The sequence below is a fragment of the Desmodus rotundus genome, chromosome 8 (genome assembly GCF_022682495.2).
Source record: "Desmodus rotundus isolate HL8 chromosome 8, HLdesRot8A.1, whole genome shotgun sequence".
Taxonomy (NCBI): domain Eukaryota; kingdom Metazoa; phylum Chordata; class Mammalia; order Chiroptera; family Phyllostomidae; genus Desmodus; species Desmodus rotundus.
This window is the reverse complement of record NC_071394.1, coordinates 131479976-131501503: the sequence shown is the minus strand read 5'-3', so window position 1 is coordinate 131501503 and position 21528 is coordinate 131479976. Positions and strand designations below refer to the sequence as shown.

General features: G+C 60.1%; 2 protein-coding genes across 8 annotated transcripts; one reads left to right on the top strand and one right to left on the bottom strand.

Moving 5' to 3' along the window:
- Nucleotides 1-428: 428 nt before the first annotated feature.
- On the bottom strand, nucleotides 429-11506 carry HEMK1 (HemK methyltransferase 1, mitochondrial release factors N(5)-glutamine). Of its 4 annotated transcripts, none has more exons than XM_024566222.4 (11): nucleotides 10101-10429; nucleotides 8730-9073; nucleotides 8269-8360; nucleotides 7858-7951; nucleotides 3797-3931; nucleotides 3413-3477; nucleotides 3105-3154; nucleotides 2420-2528; nucleotides 1482-1577; nucleotides 1212-1325; nucleotides 429-1062 (listed from the first exon to the last, which is right to left on the bottom strand). In XM_024566222.4, exons 2-11 carry the CDS (start codon nucleotides 8781-8783, stop codon nucleotides 969-971), a joined length of 903 nt encoding a protein of 300 aa, XP_024421990.2. In that variant the 5' UTR covers nucleotides 8784-9073; nucleotides 10101-10429; the 3' UTR covers nucleotides 429-968. The 4 variants fall into 4 exon arrangements, with proteins under 4 accessions (XP_024421990.2, XP_045055870.2, XP_053785967.1 ...); XM_053929992.2 differs by lacking the exon at nucleotides 10101-10429 and adding an exon at nucleotides 11242-11506 and having other exon boundaries at nucleotides 631-1062; nucleotides 8692-9073; XM_024566221.4 differs by having other exon boundaries at nucleotides 631-1062; nucleotides 8692-9073; nucleotides 10101-10428.
- On the top strand, nucleotides 10428-20211 carry C8H3orf18 (chromosome 8 C3orf18 homolog). Of its 4 annotated transcripts, none has more exons than XM_053929994.2 (5): nucleotides 10428-10445; nucleotides 13568-13939; nucleotides 16678-16703; nucleotides 17290-17419; nucleotides 18665-20211. In XM_053929994.2, the coding sequence occupies exons 2-5, from the start codon at nucleotides 13706-13708 to the stop codon at nucleotides 18743-18745; spliced, it is 471 nt and encodes a 156-aa protein (XP_053785969.1). In that variant the 5' UTR covers nucleotides 10428-10445; nucleotides 13568-13705; the 3' UTR covers nucleotides 18746-20211. The 4 variants fall into 4 exon arrangements, with proteins under 4 accessions (XP_053785969.1, XP_053785968.1, XP_071078267.1 ...); XM_053929993.2 differs by lacking the exon at nucleotides 10428-10445 and adding an exon at nucleotides 10470-10486; XM_071222166.1 differs by lacking the exon at nucleotides 10428-10445 and adding an exon at nucleotides 11631-11835.
- The last annotated feature ends 1317 nt before the right edge of the window (nucleotides 20212-21528 follow it).

Genomic DNA, 21528 nt, shown 5'->3' with positions numbered 1-21528 from the left:
ATATCTCAGCTCAAACTAGGGGCTAAAAAGTAAATACAAGCCCTGCTTACCCCACACGGGCTCAAGCCCTCAGCTAAATGAATGTGGACCCCAAATTGTGCAGCTAGGACCCTCAGCCCCATTCCTGCCCCCACCCCAGAAGCCGGCAGCTATCCCCCAGCTGAAGCAAGAGGAGGCTCCTGTGCTCTGAGCCGAGGCCCCTCTGCAGGGGAGTGTGTGGGTGGGCACCCAGGGCGATGGGGGGCTGAACCAACCCTTGGAAGAGACGCGCCACTGTCCCAGGCCAGGATCCCCCATGTGCCCCCCTCCACACTGGCCTCCCACACCATGCCACTGGGCAGAAGGACGTTCTTACCCCCAGCACTGCTGGGGGTTAGGAGCCAGAGCATCTACCAATCACAGTGACAGAACTGTGGTCTCTTTACTGGTCACTTGACACTGTTTTTGCTTATTCATTTTTTTATCCTTACCCAAGGACATGCTCATTGATTTTAGAGGGAGGGGGAGGGAGGAAGAGAGGGAGGGAAACACCGATGTGAGAAACAGTGGTCGGTTGTCTCTCGCACGTGCCCGACTGGGGATGAGACCCACAACCTTGTGGCGTAGGAGACAACGCTCTAACCAGCTGGGCCACCCTAGCCAGGGCCAGTTTCTTGACACTTTATTGGCCAAATCTCCCCAGGTCCCCAGAGCTGTTCCACCCACAGAGACACCAAGCAGCCTGCACTGGCCACACTGGTGTGACAGAGCCAGGCTGGGGACCCGGCGCTGCTCAGCTCCTGAGTCAGACTGTGGACGGCCTTGCTCTTTGCTGCCCCAGGAAGGACACCCCTGCGCTACCTTCTTCCCCCAAGCCTCCTAGAAACATAGAGCACCGGGAATCCCAGGGTCACGGGAAATGCCCCAAGCATCCGGGGCTCTGGAAGGCCCCATCCCCCTCTCTTCAAGGAGCATTCTGGGAAGAAGTGTCATCTAGGCACTCTGGCAGATGGGGGCTCTGGCCAGGCATCCACAGGGTAGCCACGCTGGGCGCCAGACCTCTGGATGTGCAGGAACCGGGACCTGAGGAGACACGGACAAGGACCAGTGACTGCCTGGGCCCAGGGAGTGAGTGGGGACGGGGGACAGCACACTGTCCCCACTGCCGGAGCTGTGATAGACCAGTGGAAGGACCAGTGTGCCTGGAGGGCTGGGGGAGGATGGACTCTCACCTCCCACAGAAGTCCCTGCGCACAGCCACGAGGTTGAGGGACAGGTCAGGCCGGCTCTGAAGCCAGCTGCTGACAAGCTCTGGGTGTCTTGGGTCCACTTCTAAGAAGATGCTTCTACGTGGGGGAGAAATGGGCCAGTTCAGCTGGGCAGGACCGGACCTGCACTTTTGGGTTGCCCAGGCTGGGAGGGGTGGGGGCAGGATGACGGCCGGGGCAGGCCCAGGACTCCTGGTAGGGGAGGAGGCTGATGGGGACCCTCCCCATTCATACCCAGAGTCCTTCAGGAGCCGTGGGGCCAGGGCCAGGATGTGTTCAATGATGTCCATGCCCTTCTCCCCGCCATCCAGGGCGGCTGGGTCTTCGTAGCTGAAGGGGAGGTGGTGGGAAGTGAGAATCCGGGGTGGGAGTCCAAAAGGCACAGAAGAGCTGAGCAGAGCCTCCATGAAGGGGCCCCCTGAACTTACTCTGGGCTGAGAGTCTCAGGACCCAGGCGAGGGGCCCCCAAACGACAGCAGCTCCAGCTCCCCTTCGTCCCACGAGCAGCGCGCACCAGGCAGCGCCACATGTGCCTGGTGAACCCCACTGCCTGACAGCCCTCCATGCCTCAGTGTGTCCCCGCACCAGGCTGCTCCTATTCTTGGTCCGGGTGGCCCAGAGCTGTCCCTGACCACCCTTGAGGGCCCAGGAAGGGGAGCCAGCGCCCTGCCCCACACAGCCACTGCCCTGTCCGGGGCTCTGGGGCGACCCGGGGTGCTCAGCCCGTGGTGAGAACAGGAAGGCTCAGTGCAAAGCTGGATTAGTTTGGTGCCAGCTTTCCTGCTAAGCCCCTACATGACCTTGGACATGGCACCTTCCATGTCTGGGCCTCAGTCTTCTCTGAAATGATGTGCCTGTCTGAGCACCTTCCATGTGTTCTGCCCCGTGTCTGATACCCTGCTGAGTCACTGCCGAGTCCTCCCACAGCCCCGCAGAGCTCGGCCGCCCTTTCAGGGGCCAGAAACTGAGGTGTGGGGAGGTGCGGTCGTCATCCAGTGGTCTTAGGTGGGAAGGCAGAAGCTAAACACAGGCAATTCCGTGGGCTCTAGAGTGAGCTCTCTCCCAACACCAGCACCCTTTCAGCCCCTTCCCCCCACACCTCCCGACGGTGTGGTCCTCATGGGCAGACTTGGCCTTCTCAGGCCTGGGCCCTGTCCAAGCCCATCCCGCACCTGCGGATCTCAGGGGCCAGCTGCTCCATGTCCTGGCGGAAGACGTAGGGAGGGTTGCTGACGATCAGGTCCAGGGGGCCCCAGTATAGAAGGTGTGCCCAGCTCCCCTCTGCATCCAGGGAACACACAGCAGAGAAGGGGAGGTGAAGTGGTAGCTCCACCCACCATCACGTCCCCTTCCCTGGGGAGCCACACCTGGGGCCTGCTCCCGGACCTGACAAGCCAGACCAAACCAGACCAGCACATTAGGGCCCAGGGCCCCTGCCAGGAGCTGAGACACTCGGTAAAGAGCGTGGCCAAGCCATGCTGTGCCTGGGCACAGGGGGGATGAGGGCCACACAAGAGGGGCTTTCTCTTAACCTTCTGCTTAGGCCTTGACAACAAGCCAGCCCCAGACAACGAATTAGTTATGGGGGATTTGGAAGATAAGAAAAGCCCTGGGCTGGTCCCCTCATGGGTCAAGTCAGCCCAGGAGGCCACAGGGACTTGCCTGTCCTCAGCAAGGACTGGTCCGAGATCCCCTATGTGCGCATGTGTGAGTGCGTGTGCGTGTGCCCACGCGTGCATGCATGTGTGGGGGGTAAATGTTGCGAAGCCCTCCCTCCAGCATCGCAGAGTGCCTCGTCCACCCGGCAGCACCTATCTCCAGGGTCCCCACCCCAGGGCAGATGGGTGGGGAAGGTACCTAAGGTCACATCGAGGGGGACGATCTGAATCCTGTCCTGCAAACGAAGCCTGGAGAGATGGGAAGGGAAGGGAAGGGCAGAATCCTGCTCTTGGCTGCAAGGACTGGGAGGACACGCCCTTCGTGGACTGTGAGACACCTGGTGCTCCCCACCACTCGTACCCCAGTGGGAGCCATGCCAGGCTGCCCCAGTGCCTCGCCCTTCTTGGGAGTGGATATCAGTGGGTTGGTCACCTGAACAGGGGCTGAGGTCAAGCCCAAGTCTGACTCCTGTCACCCCCAACCTTCTGGTCCCCCAGCCCACCTACCTCTGAGCATTCTCAAGGGTCAGGCAAATGGCAGCTTCTCCCTTATCCACAGCGATGGCTCGGCTCTGCTCCGAGAATGTATGAAGGGTACATGGGAGGAAGGTGCTGGGAGAGGCCAGGCCTAGAGACCAGAGCCCCCAACCAACCACCAGCCAGATAAAGAGGGAAAGACCCACATCTTTTCCCTCTGCAGGCCAGGGCCTGGACAGACAGAAGGGGACAGAGGTAGAGGCTGTGACTATGGTGGGCTGGGGGTAGCCCTGTCCTCCCACATCTGGTAGTGTCCCCTCTAGTGCTTCTAGCACAGACAGCTGGGGTAGGGACAGTGAGTAGCAGTCAGCCTGCCCAACCAGGGCGGGGTAGAGGGATGCAGGGGACACTCACCTGGGGGAGCCGGCTCAGCAGGCTGAGGGAGATGGCTCCCGATCCACAGCCCACCTCCAAGATGAGCGGGCTTCCTTGGGCATCCGCCTCATGGGGTCTCAGGGCCGCCTCCTCCAGCACCCATTCAACCAGCTCCTGTGGGGCAGAGAGGTTTGGATCAGAGCCTGTGCTAACCTGGCCCCTGGGGTCTTGGCACTGAGACCCCAGCATAATTAGTCTTTGAGTGAATGCAGGAGGGGGCGTGGCCACACTGACTGGGACCATGTCTGCACGGAACACGGGCAGTCATTCTGCCTCTGTTTCCCCACCTGTAAACTTGAGCACTGTTGAGGATAACCCACCTCATCAGGGTATGGCGGGGAGCAAACCACACGACATTCACGAACTACACGGCGTCGGCACGTGGTCAGTGTTCGGTAATCCCCAGCTCGAGACAATGCAAAGAGCCATTCTTGACGGTCCCTGGCTCTTCCCTCTGTGCTGGCCCCGCCTCCAGAGCTTTCCCTATATTAACGTGTCAGGTCCTCATGCCCGGTCCATGAGGAAACTCAGGCCCAGGGGTCAAGATCTCACCTCAAGCCTGGCTTGCAGCTCAAGGCGGCCAATTATCAAGGGCCGGGATGTCCAGGGCTTCCTCACCCACCCATCTGCCACCCACAGGAACTGTGCATGGTAGCCCAGGTAGGGGGGAGGCAAGAGGGGACTGCTGCTGCCCAAGGCCAAGTGTTTCTAGCCAGCAGTGGAGTGGGGGGCCCAGGTGTGGTGCAGGGAAAGGGCAGTGTGGCCCCTTCCCAAAGGCATCCTTTCGAATGAGTGACTCGTGGGCTCTCAGGCAGGCCCGGCACAGGGAATGGTGGCGGATGGGGCCAGCAGATGGGTGCTTCCCTCCTCTGAAATAAGGTCCACCTCCTCTTGGAAGACTCGCTCGGCCCCCGCCAGGCTCTCTCTACCATGGCTCCCCACACTGGGAGCCTAAGGTCTACATTGGGGTCTGCCTTTCCCAGCAGACTGCAGGCTGCATGCCGGCAAGGCCAGAGCTCAAACACATCAAGGGCTGTCCCCCACCAGCAGGGCCTGGCCCACAGAGGGGCCTCTTGGCCACTTCCCAGGGGCGGGGCAAACGCTCTGTGGCAGTGGGAAGATATGCTCTGAGTCCCAGACCCCAGGTGCCTCCAACTCCCTGACGTCAGCTGTCAGGCCCTACTCTCCACAGAGGCTCCTCCGTGCTGAGTCCCAGAAAGCACTTCTTCCTGCTGGGCACCCCAACCCCAGGAGTAAAGCTCACTTGTCCCCAGAGCAGCAAGTCCACTGCAGGCAGAGCTTGGCCAGCAGGCCGCACCTTCCTGCTCCAAGCCCCTTCTGCACCACACGAGCTGCTGCTCCCAGGTGAGGTGGCCTGGCTCCAGCCAGAGAGGGCTTCCCTCACTCACTGCCACGGGCCCTGGACCAACCACTCCTGGAGGCTTGGGGCACTGGCAGCCGGCTGGACCCCCAGCGCTGGGACTGGCTCAGAGCAAGCAGCCTCGGGTTGTGGCTGAGAGCCTGTGGTCTCAGTGGTGAGGCCACGTACGGAGCGGCTGGTGGGATGGCTGAGACTTGTCAGGGCTGTGAGTTTCTCTTGGTTTCCTGGCCACAGACAGACTTACTCTGGCTGGAGAATGACCCCTCAGCCAACCACAGCAGCCAGCTGCCTGCCAGATACCCCCAACCTCAGACACACCACATCTGTGAGTGGCCAACCCAGGGCAGGGTGTGAAGCTGAGAGATGGCGTCCCACTGGCACCAGTGGCCCCCCTTGCCTCTCTCTTACACTCCAGGCCACAGGAGGGTCACCTTGGCTGTAGGACCACCAGGGGGTGGGGTGGGGTGGAGACCACCCCTAAGAAGTCCAGAAACTCTCTCTCTTCCTCATCCAGTGAAGAGCTTCCCTCAGCATTAAGCGGTAGCTCCATGGGGGAGGCTGAAAGCCAGGCTGGTCACAGGTCCAGGGCAGCTTTTCCAGGTGGACAAGGGAAGAATCCGAGGACAGAGTGGGGTAAGGGCAGAGGGGCCATGCAGGAAGGCCACAGGGATTGGGCAGCTGCTGGCTCTGCCTGGAGCCGCCGCCTCCCACAGACTCCACACCCCCTCAAGAGGATGGCCCAAGGCCTCAGCAGGACCCGAGTGCCATATGCACCCTCTGCTAGGATCACGTCTCTGGCAGGGCATCCCCAGGATGGTGGCATTGCCTCCCTCTAGCCAATCACAGACAAGTCACTGAGCCTCTCCCACCAGGCTGGTGGGGATGGCTTCCCTCACAGCCTTGGGTTTCTCGCTGCACATGCCACAGGCCAGAGTCGAGCCACCTGCTGGACCCCAGGGAAAGCCCAGCTGGGCAGGCCGCGCACCTGCAACTTCGCATTTCAGACCCCGGCACCTGTGATCAGAACCCACCCTTTGGCGGACACAGAGCCCACGCAGCACGGTCCCTCCCGTGCACCCATCCTCTCTCTCCCTGCCACAGGCCACGTCCTCTCAAGTTCTTGGTAATGCACCCCCAGTGTGGCTTCACATTGGGGTGAACCCGGAGGGTTCTGAGAAATGCCTGTACAGTGAGGTGAGAACTGGGGCTCCCAGCCGCAGCCTCCCCCGTCCCCCACCCACTCCTGCTGCAGCAGAGCTGCTCTCCTGGTCCGGTCCCAGTCAGGATGGGGGCCCACGTGGCAGCCGGAAGTCTACACTCAGGACCCTGGAATACATGGCTGGTGCCAGGTCAACTCTAAAGTGACTCAGAGGTCATCATGGTAGCTTCCCTCCCTTCCCCTGACCCTTGGCAGCTTTGGGGAATAGTGAATGGTCTCCTGGCCAGAGGTCACATGCTTGGGGGAGACACAGGGTGACCTCCCAAAAGCCTGCAGGTGACAGGCTACATCCTACTCTGGGTCTTAACATCTCTTCCCAGCTCAGCCAATCCCAGGTGGGGCAGGCCCAGGTGACATATGGGGCCCTGACCCGGGAGTCAGGGTGTCCGGGTGTTGCCCCCATGTTACCCCTCCTTCCCCGCACCCCACCCTACTCCACTGCGCTTCAGCAGCCCTGTGACTTCAGCAAGGTCTTGAATTCCCTACTGTCCCTGCCCTGACGGTGGGCAGTGGGGCGAGGACCTGGCCTCACCACCGTGTGATGTGGGGGTGGGCAGAGTGAGAGGATTTCCTGGCTTGGGGAGAGAGGCTGGGAGAGTGAAGAGGGGCTCCGGGGCCCTGGCTGGTCAGGGAGACCAGGCCTGATCTTTCCCAGGAATGTTTGTGTGCCTGGGTGCCCTTTTAGAAACGCCCCTTTCTCAGAACCTGGTGCCCTCTGGCTTACCCATTGGCCCCAACCAGCCTCACCCCCTGCTCTGTGCTGGCTCCCAGCTTGGCCACCTACACGGTCAGAAGAAAGCCCATGAAGGGCCATAGAAAGCAGGACCAGGGTGCCTTGCCAAGGGACAGCATGCTGGGGCTATGCACTCCCCAGTCCTAGTAACTTGAGGGACAGGTGGTTATCTCACCAGAGAGCAGATCCAAAAGGACCACCAAATCATAGATTCCCTTCTGGGAGGCCCAACCCGCTCATCATCTGGGCCCACAGAGGGCAGAGACCTGCCTGAGGTCACACAGCTGTACCAGGCCTCCAGATGTCCAGCCACAGCTCTCCTCACTTCGCCTATGCTTCCTGAGGAGGAGGAGGTTTGTTTCCTATCGGTTAGGTAGGCCTTGGGCCCAAGGTACAACCCCTAGGGAAATGACAGGTACAGGCTAAGTCCTTGGTAGACAGCACTAGTTGGGGTACCCTGAGCCACTGCCAGCCCTGAGGGCTGGGGCGATGGCTTGGGATATGAGGACAGTCAAGGAGGCCAGCAGGAGACTTCTGTGCTCTTGGCCTCATCTACCCAGCCAGCCGGGACACACCGGTTTGGAAGGGCACAGCCTCTCAGGACAGCAGACATGAGGCCCCAGCGCCCCCTGGAGGAAGTCTGGGGCAGGACAAGTGCCCTGACCCCCACACTCATCCCCATCCCACTGTTCTGGGGGCACACCTACCTCCGTTTCTGGCCGAGGGATGAACACTGGGGGCGTCATCTTCAGACTGAGCCCTTGAAAGTCCCACTCACCGAGGATGTACTGCACAGGCATCCTGCAGAGGGGGTGGCTGGGTGAGCATCTGTGCCAGAGCCTGGACCCAGAGGACCATGCCTGGGTTGAGGGGTAACACTTGCGACTGAAAGTGTAAGGTAGGGTCATGTCTCCTGTACCCAGGGACTCCTGGCCAAGGCCTTCCCTCCCTCCCTTCTTCCTACTTGTCACCCTGAAGCCCCTCTCATCACTCCCTCGTCGCAGCACCTCCCTACCCTTGGACAGTTTCCTCCTCCGTGATCATGAACTTGGTGGGGCTGGGGGAAGCTGAACCCTTGCTCCTTGCAGAGCTCTCAGGTCTGGCTCATGGGTGCTCACCTTTGCAACCGGCGGCCACTCAGTTCCTGGATGCACTGCAGTTGCCCAGGGGTCAGGGGCTGCCTCCGAAGTGCTGGCCTCAGGCTCTGAAACTGTCCCACAGAGAATGTCAGTGACTGGCGGCCCCGGTCCAGAGCCCTGGCCCAGATTTCTCATGTGAACAATGCCTTTGGGCCCAGCACTGGCCACCTCGGTCATCTCTTCACCCCCAGCCTGGCACACATTGTAATAGTTTGCAGGATGAGTGAACAAGTATTTGCCTAAAGCATTCATCCAGAAAAATCGCGTCACTCTCAGATCAGCACTCTAGGGGTGTGGTGGGGTGGAGAGAAAAGCCTGGAGGTCTCTTCCCCAAGGTCCTTCCTCCCCCCTCTTCCCCAAGGTCCTCTGACTGCCCCCTCCCACAACAACATTGCACTTAACTGTTTTGGCTCCAAGGACATGAGCCACGATGTACTCACTGGATTCCCGGGCCTCAGGGATGCCCTCCTTCTCAAAGACCGCTGTCCACTCATTGACCAGCTGTGTGGCACTCAACAACCCAGCCTGAGGCAGATGGCGTCGCCAGGAGCTGAAGGCCCAGCCCAGAGTTCCTCCCCTCCACCCCAGGCCAGAGAGGAGGACCCGCAGCATTCCACCCCAACGCTCCATGTCGCCAGGGAAGGCTCCCCTGAGCATTCCCAAGTCCCCAAGTCTTCCTTGTGATGTCAGCTGCCGAGATGGTTGCTGGCCCCGGCGGGGTGGAGGTGGAGGTCACAGACTCTGGCTTCTCAAAGTGGCTCTGGTCTTCAGATGTGCTGCTGCCCTGGCAGAGGGAAGGAGAACCAGGACAGCAGCTGAGCCTTGCAGGACTCACTCCCCTCCACCTGCTGCCTGAGAGAGCATGCTCCGCTCTGCCACCTTCCTGACGCCACTTTAGACCCTCACCCACCTATTCGCTTCTTCTGGTCTGGCCAGTGATGTTTCCTTCATGTTTTTGGCCAAAGCGGGCTGAACCCATAGCTCAGCCCCTGCTAATAAATGGGCTGCTGGTGGGGCAGGGCCCAGGCTTGGGGCTGGACACATCGGTTTGACCCAAAAAGGTTATTATTTCTGAGTCTATTTCCTTGTCCATAAAATGGGGAAAATACCACCAATTTCAACAAGCAGTGCATTAGTCAATGAATGTCAAGGTTCTAGGAGCCAGCTCAGGACAGGGGGGACTCGATGATATATGTTCTTAATATTACAAGGGGGAGGAGGCTGCATTTGGTTGGAGGTTTTGCTTTTGACATTCTGCCTGTACTGTCATTGATTTGCACACTGAAATGCCACCCCACCCCACCCCCAATATAACCCACATTCCTAAATGTCAGCATAAATTGCCAGCTAAAATACTGCCAGTTTTTAATTTTATATTTATAATCACAAATTTTACTGAATATTTTTAATCAGTGGTCCCCTTTCCTTTCACACAGTCCGAGGTCCAAACAAGCGTTTATTGAGCCCCTGCTAGGTGCCACATCTTCAGAGACAAGAAGGGAGGGAAAGGGGGCAGCAACTTGCCCAAAGTCACCCAGCAAGGAGCTGTCCGTCCCAGGCAAGACATAAATCCTGGTCGTCGGGACTCCAGAGGGGTCTCGGTCGCCTGAACGCTGCCGGGGCCTGAAGTCAGGGGCGCAGCTTCCCTCTCGGTCCAGCACCGCAGCGTCACTGACCCAGGCAACGTCGCCCCCTCCCCAAGCCCATCTCTCCCTGTGCACAATGAGGAACTGCGCGCAGGGAAGGGTGGTGTCTCGAAGGTGTTGCAGCCCAGGCAGCGCCCCCACCCGATCCCCATGTCTAGCGCGTACCTGCCTGTGGGGTTACCCAACCCGACCGCCCGGCCTCCTGGAGAAAAGGCCCTGGGCTCGGATCCCGGACGTGCGTGGCTCGCGGAGAGCTCCCCCGGATGCCCTGCTTCCGGGGCGGTGCAGCTGAGAAAGGGCTCGGGAGAACCCAGTCGCCCAGCTCCAGGGTTCCTAACGCCACTGAGTAGCACTCGAGAGTCCCCTGAGAGCGGTGGGAGAGGCTGTGAGGGCCGCTCCCACACCTCACGCAGGCCCACGGACGAAATAGTGTTTGGCTGTGTGTGGGCTTGCTCCCTAAAGGCCCTGATCTTCCTGAAGGTTACGGCAGAAACACGGCTCCATCTCGCGGTGACTTCTCGGAGCGGGCCTTTGGGAACCGGGCCGCGGCGGTGTGCAGTCAGACCGAAAGGGGGCGCGTCACCTACGGGTTCTGGGTTCGAGAGTAATCCCGAAGTCCAGGGGCGTGGTCTAGCCGGCGCACAGTCCCAGGGTTGGGGAGTGTACCAATTTGGTGGGCGGGACTCCGAGTCCAGGACCTGCCCGGGCGAATGGCCGGAGCAGGGCGGGGGGCCAGGTGGCAACTGGACCCCAGGGCATCTCTTGCCCTCTTGCTCCCGCTTTAGGGTTTGGAGCAGGGAACTAGAAACCGGACATAGGAGACCAGGGTTTGAATTCTGACTCTATTGCCAACTAGTCGTAAGGCTTTGTCCTGGTGCCCAGCCCTCTATGGGCCCCACTTCCTCCTATAAAATTCTTGGCTGTGTCCCGCGAAGTGTGGCCCGGTAACGCCCCCTTCCCGCACCAGAATCCAGTGCTAACTAGATCACCATTCACCAAACTACTATTTAACATAAAATTTCCCGGGGAGCGGCGGGGATCTGTGTTTGTAACAGGCTACTTCGATCATCTCCATAAACTCCTTTGAAAACCTGAGGATTAGAAGGCATCTGAAGGCCCCTCCCCTGAGCTGAGCTGAGCTGATCGCGCCCTGGGAGGAAGCTACTGCGAGGGGAATACGGAGGCTTGCCTGGGTCGGGGTGCCCAATAATGCAACTGCAAGAATGATACTGTCCCTTTCCCAACTTCCCTGAAGATGCCCCATTTGCACCCCGGGGTGGGCGCCGTTTACCAACAGCCCTCATACCAGAGCCCATCTGAGCAAGAATCCGAGACCCAGGGAGGGGAAGCATCTTGCTCTAGGTCACAAAGCCAGCGCAGGGTCTAACCAGACAGAGGTCCGCGCAGGCCCAAGGACTCCCAGTCCAATGCTCTCCCTAAGCCTGCAGCGTTCGCCTGCGTTACAGGACCTCGAGTCTGTCCTGGCGGAGGTGGAGCCAGGCTGGCCCGGGGCCCGCGTTCTGGTCCAGGACGGGCCTAGCCACCCACGGTGGCCGCGCAACTCCCGCAGAGGCCACGGGGAGTGAGGGGCAGTGTTCAAGAACTACCACCCGGCTCCCTCTGGGGGCGGAGCCGGATCCAAGCGACAGAAGAGTGGGCCAATGCCTGGAGGGCTCTGGACCTGGCAGCCAATCGGGGCCCGGGGGCGCGGAGCCGGCAGGGAGGAGAGGCTCCAGAGCGCCACGGACCCGCGCGGCTGCTGGCCTCGGCCCCACCCCCGCGGTGGGTCCCGGCCCTGCCTGTCCCGGCTAGGCTGGGAGAGCCTGCGCTTGCGGCTGCGAGCGGTGCGGCGCAGCGGGCCCAGCCCGGGCTCGGAGCGGACAGGGAGGGTGGACCTCAGGTCAGACCCGCGGCCCCTCACCCCGGGCCTGGGGGTTCCCCACCCCCCCGGCCGGGTCCTTCGTCGCCACCACCCCTAGCCTCTCCCGCTGAGCTCGGCGCCCCAGAGAGGATTAAGTAAGTGCTGAGGTCGCGGAGGCGGGGATGGTGGTTGGGTCCACCATCACCCTCAGTTCCTCAGGGAGGATTGAGGAACCTGGTGGAGAACAGTGCGCGGGTTCTCTGAGGGAGGTCGCGGGGCCGGCCCCTTTCGTCCTGGTTTCCTTCCCTTGCGCTTTGGACGCTGAGGCAGTGCCAGACCGGGATGAGCAGGGCCCTTCCTCTCCTTTGGGCACAAGAGTAAAAGAGCCCCTGAAAGAGTTAAGGGTCTGGCCCAAGGTCACTCCTGGGGTCAGTGGCAGAGCCAAGAAAGAACCTGGGACTCCTGACCTGCCCAGCCTCGCTGGAGGGAGAGGGCGGAGGGTGGTAGGGCAGAGGAGGGTAAGAGGAGCCGCTCCCACCCCATGTCAGGCTGCCAGCCTTGCCCTGCCTAGGGAGCCATCACGCATGTGTGCCAACCTCACACACACCAGTGCACCTGCACTGGGGGAATCTCATATACATACCCGTGAGCACGCACAGGGAGGTGTGTGTGCAGCTGTGTGCCAGGGATCCCTCCCCTCCCTAGGCTACCCCACAGCTTGGCTAGGACCCCTTCCCACCCTGCCTTCCCCAGGGCCCTTTGGGCTGGGAAGGCCCAAGCCACACCCTGGGCTGGGCACATCTCCCACACTCTGCTCCTAAAGGGGGGTGTGGAGAGGGGAGGAGGACGTACCTCAGAGTGAAAGCTCCATCCCTGCCTTAGAGGACCTGCTCCCCTTGCCTTTCTTCTTGTCCCTGGCGGCCACTAGGTCCCCTATAAGTGGTCTAGTGGCCCCAAGAGCCTGCAGAGGAGCCCTGCCAGAGGACATGACTCTAGCCTCTTTCTTATTCCTGTCTTCTGGTCTCCCCATACCTGTCCCTGCCCCCATCCCAAGCACCACCTGGACCACACAGTGGGCTGGGTCCAGTGGCTTCTATGACTCCCTTTCCCAAGGGGGCTGGCCAGGGGGAGAAGCTCTCACGTTTCCTGGGTGCTCACCATGGATGGGGTTTTTGCTGAGCTAAGCCTTTTCTAGGGTCAGATTCATTCTGACATTTCAGGGACCTTCTGGCCCTGTGAGGGAGCTGCTCTTAACGTCCGCACCTTAGGGTCAGAAAAACAGATGCAGAGAGATAGAGGGACTTGCCTAGGATCATCCAGTACAGCTGAGCTGGAATTCAACGACAGGCCTGTCTGACTCTTGGGCAAGTTTTTCCCTCCAGAAGAGGAAAAAGCTAGAGTATGTGTTCCTCCGAACAGGAGATGAGGGATGTAGAGGCACAGAGAGAGGAGTGGGGAGTGTGGGGAGGAAGGGTTGGGAGGAAGGGTGTTAATCAGGGGAGACACCTTTGCTTTCAGACCTCACTACCTTTCACGTCGTGCAGGTATGCTCACGATGGTCATCTTACGCGCAAAGAGGGGGCAGGGCTTCATTCTCACCTTCCTAAAACCACATGGGAGCTGTCGATGTATCAACCACATGTCCCCATGCCCCCTGGACTTGCCCTTGCCCTCCAACTTGTATTTCCCCAGTGCCTTCAGAACCTAGGGGGCTTAATCTCACCACCAAGTCCCATCCTCAGCCTCATATTTTTTATTCTTTCCTTTCCAGTACCCAGGGAAGCAGGGAGCTCCCTATATCCAAGGAGGTGGCCAGCTGCATGGGTAGCAGGGCCACAGGCCGGGGCAGTCCTGATGTCGGAAGTGAGTGAGTAGGCTGACTGAGCACAGGCGGTCTCTCAGCATCAGCATGGACTCCAGGATCCCGTCTGCTACGGGCTGGTTCAGCACCCGCCCATCCACTTCTGAGCCCAACCTCGAGCCTGCCACGGATGGGCCAGCCTCTGCGACCACCACCCTCAGCCCAGAAGCCACCAGCTTTAATGGCACCAGAATGCCTGACGTGGGTAGTGGCACAGCTGGCGTGGGCACAATGCTTCTGTCCTTCGGGATCATCACGGTGATTGGCCTGGCCGTGGCCATGGTGAGGGCTGGGTCCTGGGGCTGCCCCAGATGACCTATGCTTGCAGGAGTGTGGTCAGTGTTTAGATTTTAGAGACTCTAATCAAAGATAGCCATCTGTTAATGATCATGCAATCCTCCCCTCCCCCAGGGATTTGGCCACTGGGGCCCAGAGACCAGGGAGGCTGCCTCCAATCTGAAGAACTGGAGACATTTCCAAGGGGTACATGGTGTTTTAAGCTGGGCCATGAAGGCCACATAGGAGTTGGGGAGGAGGGTGTCTTCCAGGTAGAGGTTCCTGGTGGGCAAAAGTCGGGAAGCAGGCAGAAGGTTCTGTGAGCAGCAGGCAGAACAGTGAGGCAGACGAGTGTGGGGCTGCAACAGGGGCAGAGTCCAGAGGTTCCTGAGACGGATCATGGGCTGCAGAGTCTGGGTGGGATGCTCTGCAAACAGCAGGCCACTGGCAGTGTGCATTCATTCATTCACTTGGCAGTGACTTACTGGGTAGCTGCCCCAGATCAAGCCTTCAGGACCCCATGGACTGGGTCCTCCCACAGGGAGTGGAAGACATGCAACCAAGGTGCCAAGGGAAGCCCGTAGGGACTGGGTCGGGGAGTTGGGCAGAGGGCCTTTCTAGGCTGGCTGGTCAGGGACAACTAGGAGGCAACATTAGAGCTGAGGCTTCAAGGTGGAGGCCTGGCCCCAGTGTCACGAGAAAGGCAGCGTTGGGCAGACAACAGGACAGAGGCATGCTGGGGCGAGGGCTGCGGGTGTCCCCTGCTAGAGCACAGGATGCTCCCACATCTGGTGTCTGCACTGAAGACACGAGCTTTTCCTCCAGGAGAGTACGTGGGCATTCCGAACCTCACTAAGGGATCACTGGAGATTGCGCAGCCTGAGACCAGGAAGCGTACGGGCACCTGAGGTCCCCCCGCGGGCCTGGCAATGGTGGCATTCTGCCCACTGCCCCTCGCAGGCTCCGATGGTGGGTCTTAGCTCAGAAACATTTGCTCTGACAAACGGGGCTGTGCATGGTCTGCTTGGAGCTGCTGTTGAACCAGAGTCACCATATGGGCCCCACGGGCTCCGGACCACTGCCAAGGAATAACTGCTGGCCAGCAAACGGGGCCAGCACGCAACACACTGCGTGGGGCCGGGGCCTGAGCGGTCTCCTAAGGCAGGGCGAGGCAGACTGCCAGTCCTTCCCTTTGGCACCCACGCGGTAGTTAAATGGACAGAGACACCCTAACCTCAGGGCCCAAGCAGGGCCTGGAATCTGCCCTTGTAATTCTCCATGAAAGATTTCACCCTAGAAGCTTAGGAGGACTGCCTTACCCTTGGTTCTGGAGGAACAGCCAGAGGGCCGGGATGGCTAGCCTTCATGCCAAAAGCAGAGGGAGGGGGTTATGGGGCAAAGGCACTAGAGGGCAGGAAACAGCTCCCAAGCACTAGGAGGTGGGGCCAGAGCTGTTCTCTCCTCAGGCCAGCCATGCTGGGTACACGGAGGAGCAATTGGTGGCAGGCTGTGTGTCTCACAGAGGAGAAGCGCTGGCAGAGGGCTTCCTAGAGGAGTTGGGGCTGTTACTAGACAGGAGGGGGAAGATTTGTAAAGGAAGGGTGGGGGTGGGGGAGGTGTCAGCAGAGGGGTCGAGGGAACCAGGAGATAAGGTTCTGGCCTGTCTTGGAGATCTTTCTGTATCACAGGGCAGGGAGGAGGGTTCGGGGCAAGGCTGAGAGGCAAGGGAGTACAGGGTGCTGGGGCTGGGGAAGAGACCTGGACCTCTTGTTGCATCCACCCACAGGAGAGCAAGGGTAACCTTCTGTAGGAAATATGAAGGAGCAAGGGACACCTCAGTTTCTTCCCAGGCCTTTGGGGTCCCCCAGGAGCGAGCAGCAGGAGGAGCTCTGGGTCGGGCTGGTGACTAAACCAGATTCAAGCTATAAATGGGCCACAAAGAGTATGAAAGCCACAGAGGGTTTGGGACAGACCCTGGAGACATGGCTGTCCCCAGGCAGAAGACCATGCTCCTGGTAGTCAGAAACAGCCAGCTTAGGGAAGAACAAGAGTGTGGCAGGGATCCCTGGTGTCCCTTCTTGGTGGTCACCCCCTTCCTCCCTCCTTTCAGTGCCTCATGCCAGGATTTTCTGTTCCAGCCCAAAGCCCTCGGGTCTTGGGTATTTTCTCGGGCTGTTCAGGCCTTTATCTTCAAGTCTGTGCAATGGAGTTTAGGACCCAGGGGCCTTCCTGCATCCCTCCAGCATCAGAATACTGGAGTTTGGTCTGGGCTGATGTCCAGTGGCTCAGGTCCTCTTCCCGGTCCCCATCCACGGAAGGCCACCAGCCTCCCTGGGAAAGTCCAGGAACCCAGCCCAGAGCCTTACCCAGAGCCCCTGCCTGCATCCTGTTCCTTTTGCCCATTCTTGTCTTTGGGCCTGGGGAAAGTTGAGAGGAAGGGATATGCTGAAATGTCCCCACCCTCTTCAGCCCTGAGGCGTCCCCGGCAGAGGCTGAGTGCCCGGAGCCTTGGGTTGGTATGGGCAGAGGCGGGGCCCACAGCCCCTAGGCTGGGCTCCTCGAGGACATGGTCAGCATCTCATACACCTCAGAGGGAGGCACCTTGTAGGATGTATGGGTCCCTGAGGACTTGGGGACTCACAGTCTCCTGTTCATCAGCCTCAGCATGTCCCTTGTCCCGAGGGACTGCTGGGTCCATCAGGGCCTCCTTTCTTGGCCATTTCACACTGCTCCTTCTCTTGCAGGTTTTGTATATCAGGAAGAAGAAGAGGTAACTCCCCAGCTGCCTCCCAAAACTCCAGCCCGTGGGTGGTGCTGGGTCAGGCTCCCGGGGATGTGGGTGGGAAAGGACCGTCCACACCTTCAGCTCCCCATTTGTGGTCAGGGGGTCAGGTCCCCTTTCGCACACTGAGGGTTGAGGGTGGCCCCTTTTACTCCAGGATGGTTGAGCCCCACTCCCTAGAGGTGCCCCCTGGGGCAGGCAGGTGTGACCCTAGGGTTGGGGTGGGTGAGTAGGAGAGGAGATTGGATCACCTCCAATCAACTGCCCTGCCACCCCTGCCCTATTGCCCTCAGCTGGCTGCCACTGATGCCCCTCCTGTCACATGGCTGTCCTGACCTAGGCAGTCTCCGTGGACCCCCACAGATGATAGCTGTGTAACTATCCCTCCCAGGCCACCTGTCTGAGGTAGAGCTGGTACAGAAACGGCCTTCATTGAATCCCAGGGGACACTTAGGCTCCTAAGCGTGGTTGTGTGCTCTGGCCCCACTGGTGTGCCTGCAGGACCTGGAGGGCTGCTGGGAGGGGAAGGGCCTGCCCTGCCCCACGCAGCCTCTGCACCTACCCCCACCCCCAGGCTGGAGAAGCTACGCCACCAGCTCATGCCCATGTACAACTTCGACCCCACGGAGGAGCAAGATGAGCTGGAGCAGGAGCTGCTGGAGCATGGGCGGGACGCAGCCTCCGCGCTGGCCCTGCAAGGCAAGGTAGGCACCGGCCAGGCTTCCCCACCGCCTGCAGCCCACTCACAATGCTTCCAGCCCCTCCCTCTTTCTTCCTCGTGCAGCTGTCCAGCACCTGCCATGAGGTCAGGTGACAGCTGGTGGGGGTGTAGGTTTTGTCAGGTTAGTTCAGAAATCGGTAGAATTGCTCTGTGGCCACCTGTAGACCTGCCCTGCGGGGCCAGGCCAGGGTGGCCCTGGCATCCATCCTGGCTCTGCCGTGTAGCCTGGTGATCCGGGAAGCCCTCTGGCATCTCGGGGCCTCAGCCTTCTCATGTGCACGTGACAGCCCTCGTTCTTTCCCCAGGCGCCCCATGCGCAAGCTAGGAAAGCAGGAGAGGACCGACCAGACAGGTGGGGGTGCTGAGCCCTGGGCTCCCTCTGCTTGCTGAGAGCCCATGGTCCTGAGAGGGTGGTGGTTTGGGACACTGGGGACAGTGGCACCTCTGAGTAGATTGATGGGCTTCTAGTAACTGACAGACCCCAGGCAGGTAGAGACCCAGCCAAATGTGCCTTCTATGTCCAAAGGGTCGGGTACCTGTGTGGTCATCCTGCCAGAATCACTGGCCGCTGGGCCACTTGCCATCAGTCCCCAAAGCCCCAAGGGCCAGAACACCATTAGGGGCCTGGTCTCTTCCTGACCCATGAAATCCCTTTGTGTCGCTCCTCCCTTGACCTCACGGGTTGCTGGGCTGTTGAGGGTGAGGGCCTGTCCCTACCAGAGGCAGAATTAGGAGAGTGGACTCAGGAGAAGTTAGGCCGGGAGACCAGAGACCCTGGTTTTGCCACCAGCTTTGTGTCACCTGATCGAGACACGTTGCCCCTTGGGATAGTCAAGAAATTGAGCTGAGAACCTTAGTCCACCCAGCCCGGAGGACTACTGACCATGTGACAGTTGTCTTCTGTGCTCCTCCCTTGGTCCAGCCGCTGTGCCGGGACTTGGGTTACAGAGGCGAGCCCTGCCCTGCAGGGAGACATGCAGCCTGCAGAATTCACCTTGCCGGCCCACGGGGTGAAGGCTGCTGGCCAGGCGAGCTGGGGATGGCTGCGGGGGGAGGAGTCATCTGAGCCCGATGGAACTTCTAGACTGAGCTTGCAGGGAGGGCGTTCCAGGTAGAAGGCATAGCGGTGCCAAGTGCAAGTGGGCACCAGGAAGTGAGGGCTGTGACTGGGCCAGGGATCGCAAGGCCTGGGTCAACGTCCCTGACGCCCCTGACTGTCTCTTTGCAGACCACTCTCCCATCTCAGGGCCCACTGCAGAGGCCCAGCCGGCTGGTGTTCACTGACGTAGCCAATGCCATCCATGCGTGAGTGGCCCAGGGACAGGCCTGGACCTCTGGCGAAGACACCTGCCTCCCTACCCACAGAGCGGCCTACTCTCAGGACCTGCCCTGCTGAGGCCCCTGCTGTCCCGCGGACCCACCTGCTGCCTCTCCAGGCTGGGCGCCTGGCCACTGATGTCCCCTGATGTGAGGGTCCCAGCACAGAGGACATCCCTCCTGCCAAGAAGGCCGAGAGCCACTGCTGGCTTCCTTGTGTCCTCCCTAGACCCCTCGCACCAGGATCTGCTCCCCAATGTAGAGGGAGTAGGGGAGACATGGGATGGGAGGGGAGGAGCGGAGGGAGAGCCCTGTCTTTGGAATCTGGAGCCTCCTCTGGGGTGGGATAGGTAACCACCCAGCTCTCGGGGACAGAGTGTGATGGCACCTGGGATGGAGCCAAAGCTGCCCAGTGGGCAAGGATGCTGAGGAGGGCTATCATAGCCAAAGTAGGCCCATGGCGTGGAGTGTCTGTGGGGTCTCCCCGCCACTGCTTCCTGGCGGCCAGCTGTGGGCTGGGCCTAAACAAGGATGGCAGCTGAGGGGGAAGGACAGGGGGGCATGGGTGTGGAAGTGGGGGGACAGGCAGAGCCCAGACCTGTGGAAAGGCCGCCTGCACGCGCACGAACCTGCCCACGCACAGCCGTGTGCCCATCCCAGCAGCGGGGGCAGGATGCAGACCCTCTGCACTGGCGCCACCCTTAAGTTGCCCAACACCCCAGGGTGTGTGGAAGAGTGTGGGGTGCGGCCCCTTCTGCCTTCAATGTTCAGGGGCTGAAAGGAGAGGAGAGGAAAGGGTGAGGGTGCCGCTGCCCCTCTTCCTCTCTTCACTGGGCTCTAAAAGCCGGGAACCTGCTTCTGCAACCAGTTCCCTATCTTGCTGTGTATTGGGGATCTGGGGCTGGGGGGCTATTGGGCTGAGAGCTGAGGTCACAGGCTGCGGGCTGGTGGGGGTTGTTCTGACCGCCTGAGGTCGGGTGGGGGGGATCGCCTCTCGGGTAACAGACAGAAGAAACCTAGTCTGCTTTTTGACCATAGCGCCCGCCCACCCATGGCCCACCCACCCCGTTCCTCTCAGGAATTCTACCAGTCTAGGGGCTGTGGGCAAGGCCATGGGCCAAGCCAGCCCCCAGGAGCAGCTGGGCATGCGGTGCATCTGAGCATGCCCAGAAGCATGTCCCCGTGCCCGGCCTTGCCACTGTCGCTGTCCTCTGCTGGCTGGAGGGGCTGTGGGGGCGGCATGTACAAAACTTCTGTTGGGCAAATGCCACGTGTCAGGATGTGAGGGCCTAGGTGGCCCACATGGGGAAGATGCTGGATGTATTCCCTCCCCGAGTTGCTATAAATAGGGTATCCCTGGATCGGACCGGAGGGCGGCGGGTAATTTAGGATGCACCGAAGCTCTAATTTTGCTCACAGCATCTTCGTGTGAGAGCATTAAAGATGTCATTAGGATGTTCCTGTGAAGAGAGTGTGGGCCTGTGACTCTCGGTGTGAAACTCCAGGAGGGGCAGGAAGGGTGGGGGGAGAGATGGGACAGTCGCTTCGTTCCCAGCTACGCTGCTGCGCCAGCCCGGTTGGTTTTCCTTGATCTCTCCGATGAGATGGCCTCTAGCTCTGAGTTCAAGGCTGCTCTGGGGCCTCAGGCATCAGCTGCAGAACGGGTCACGATGCCTGCCCTCCCCTTGGGCGGAGGCACCCTTGTGCACAGGAGCTTATGGGACCAGAGGAGGGAGGGCGCTTGAGCCCCAAGGGCCAGGGGGAGGTGTGACATCTTAGGACACATGGGAGCTGGATCTGAAACACGAAAGGGGACAAAAGAATGTGGCCTTTCCCAGAGCGCCAGGAGACGGATGAGTGTGAGAAGCCATAAGGGTCATGTGTGTGGGACTCAGCTGCAGGTCCAGGTGACGAGCCATCCTGGGCTTCTCAGGACTGTCTCAATTTTAACTCCCACGAACCAGGACTTTTAGTGACCAGAACCTTCCCTCAAGAGCTACCATGCTAGCTAATCCTTCAGGCTAACAGAAGTGAAAATGGGGGGTAGTCCCCCAGTTCCATGGTGGAGGCCTGGGCTAGAGGTGGGGGCTACAGGACAGGGCCTTGGGTAAGGGTGAGGGCCCCAAGCATATCCCATGGGCCACCCCCACTGGGGTCAGACAGCTGGGCCTATCAGTGACAACCCTGGTCTTCGGGAAGGTTCTTCCATCAGCAGCCAGGCAGAACTCCTGAGGGACCTGGGGCCAGAGGAATGTGTCGGTGGGCTGGCCACTCCCATTTTGTTGGGTAATGCCTCAGCCCAAGAATGTACAAGCTGAAGAAGACCCAATATCTGGGGGACCCTAAAAATGGAGCCTGCAGAGTAAGACGGGTACCAGGGCTGGGGCTGGGGGTTCAGAAGGACCCCTCCCCATTCTCTCCTATTGCCAGCCCCATGTCCCTTTCCCGGTGGGTGGGTTTGGCTAGGTGATGGATACAGGACAGCTTTCCGTGGGTGACAGGGACCCCTTCACCATCCTTTGTACCCTCACGGTCACCTCCTGTTTTCTAGCTCTTGCCCAGTCCTGGAGGACAACCAGACTCCCCACCAGTTCCCGGGGCCTCCCACAGAGTGTGGGATCAATAAATATGAAAGGGATGGAAGGTCCTGTTCGACATGTCCTTCTGTGACCTTGGGCCTGGTGGGCTGATGGGAACTCCCCTCACTGCCAGGCAGACAGAGTGAGACAGCGCCACCTGCACACCATGACTGTTCCTAAAACTGATGATTAAAGG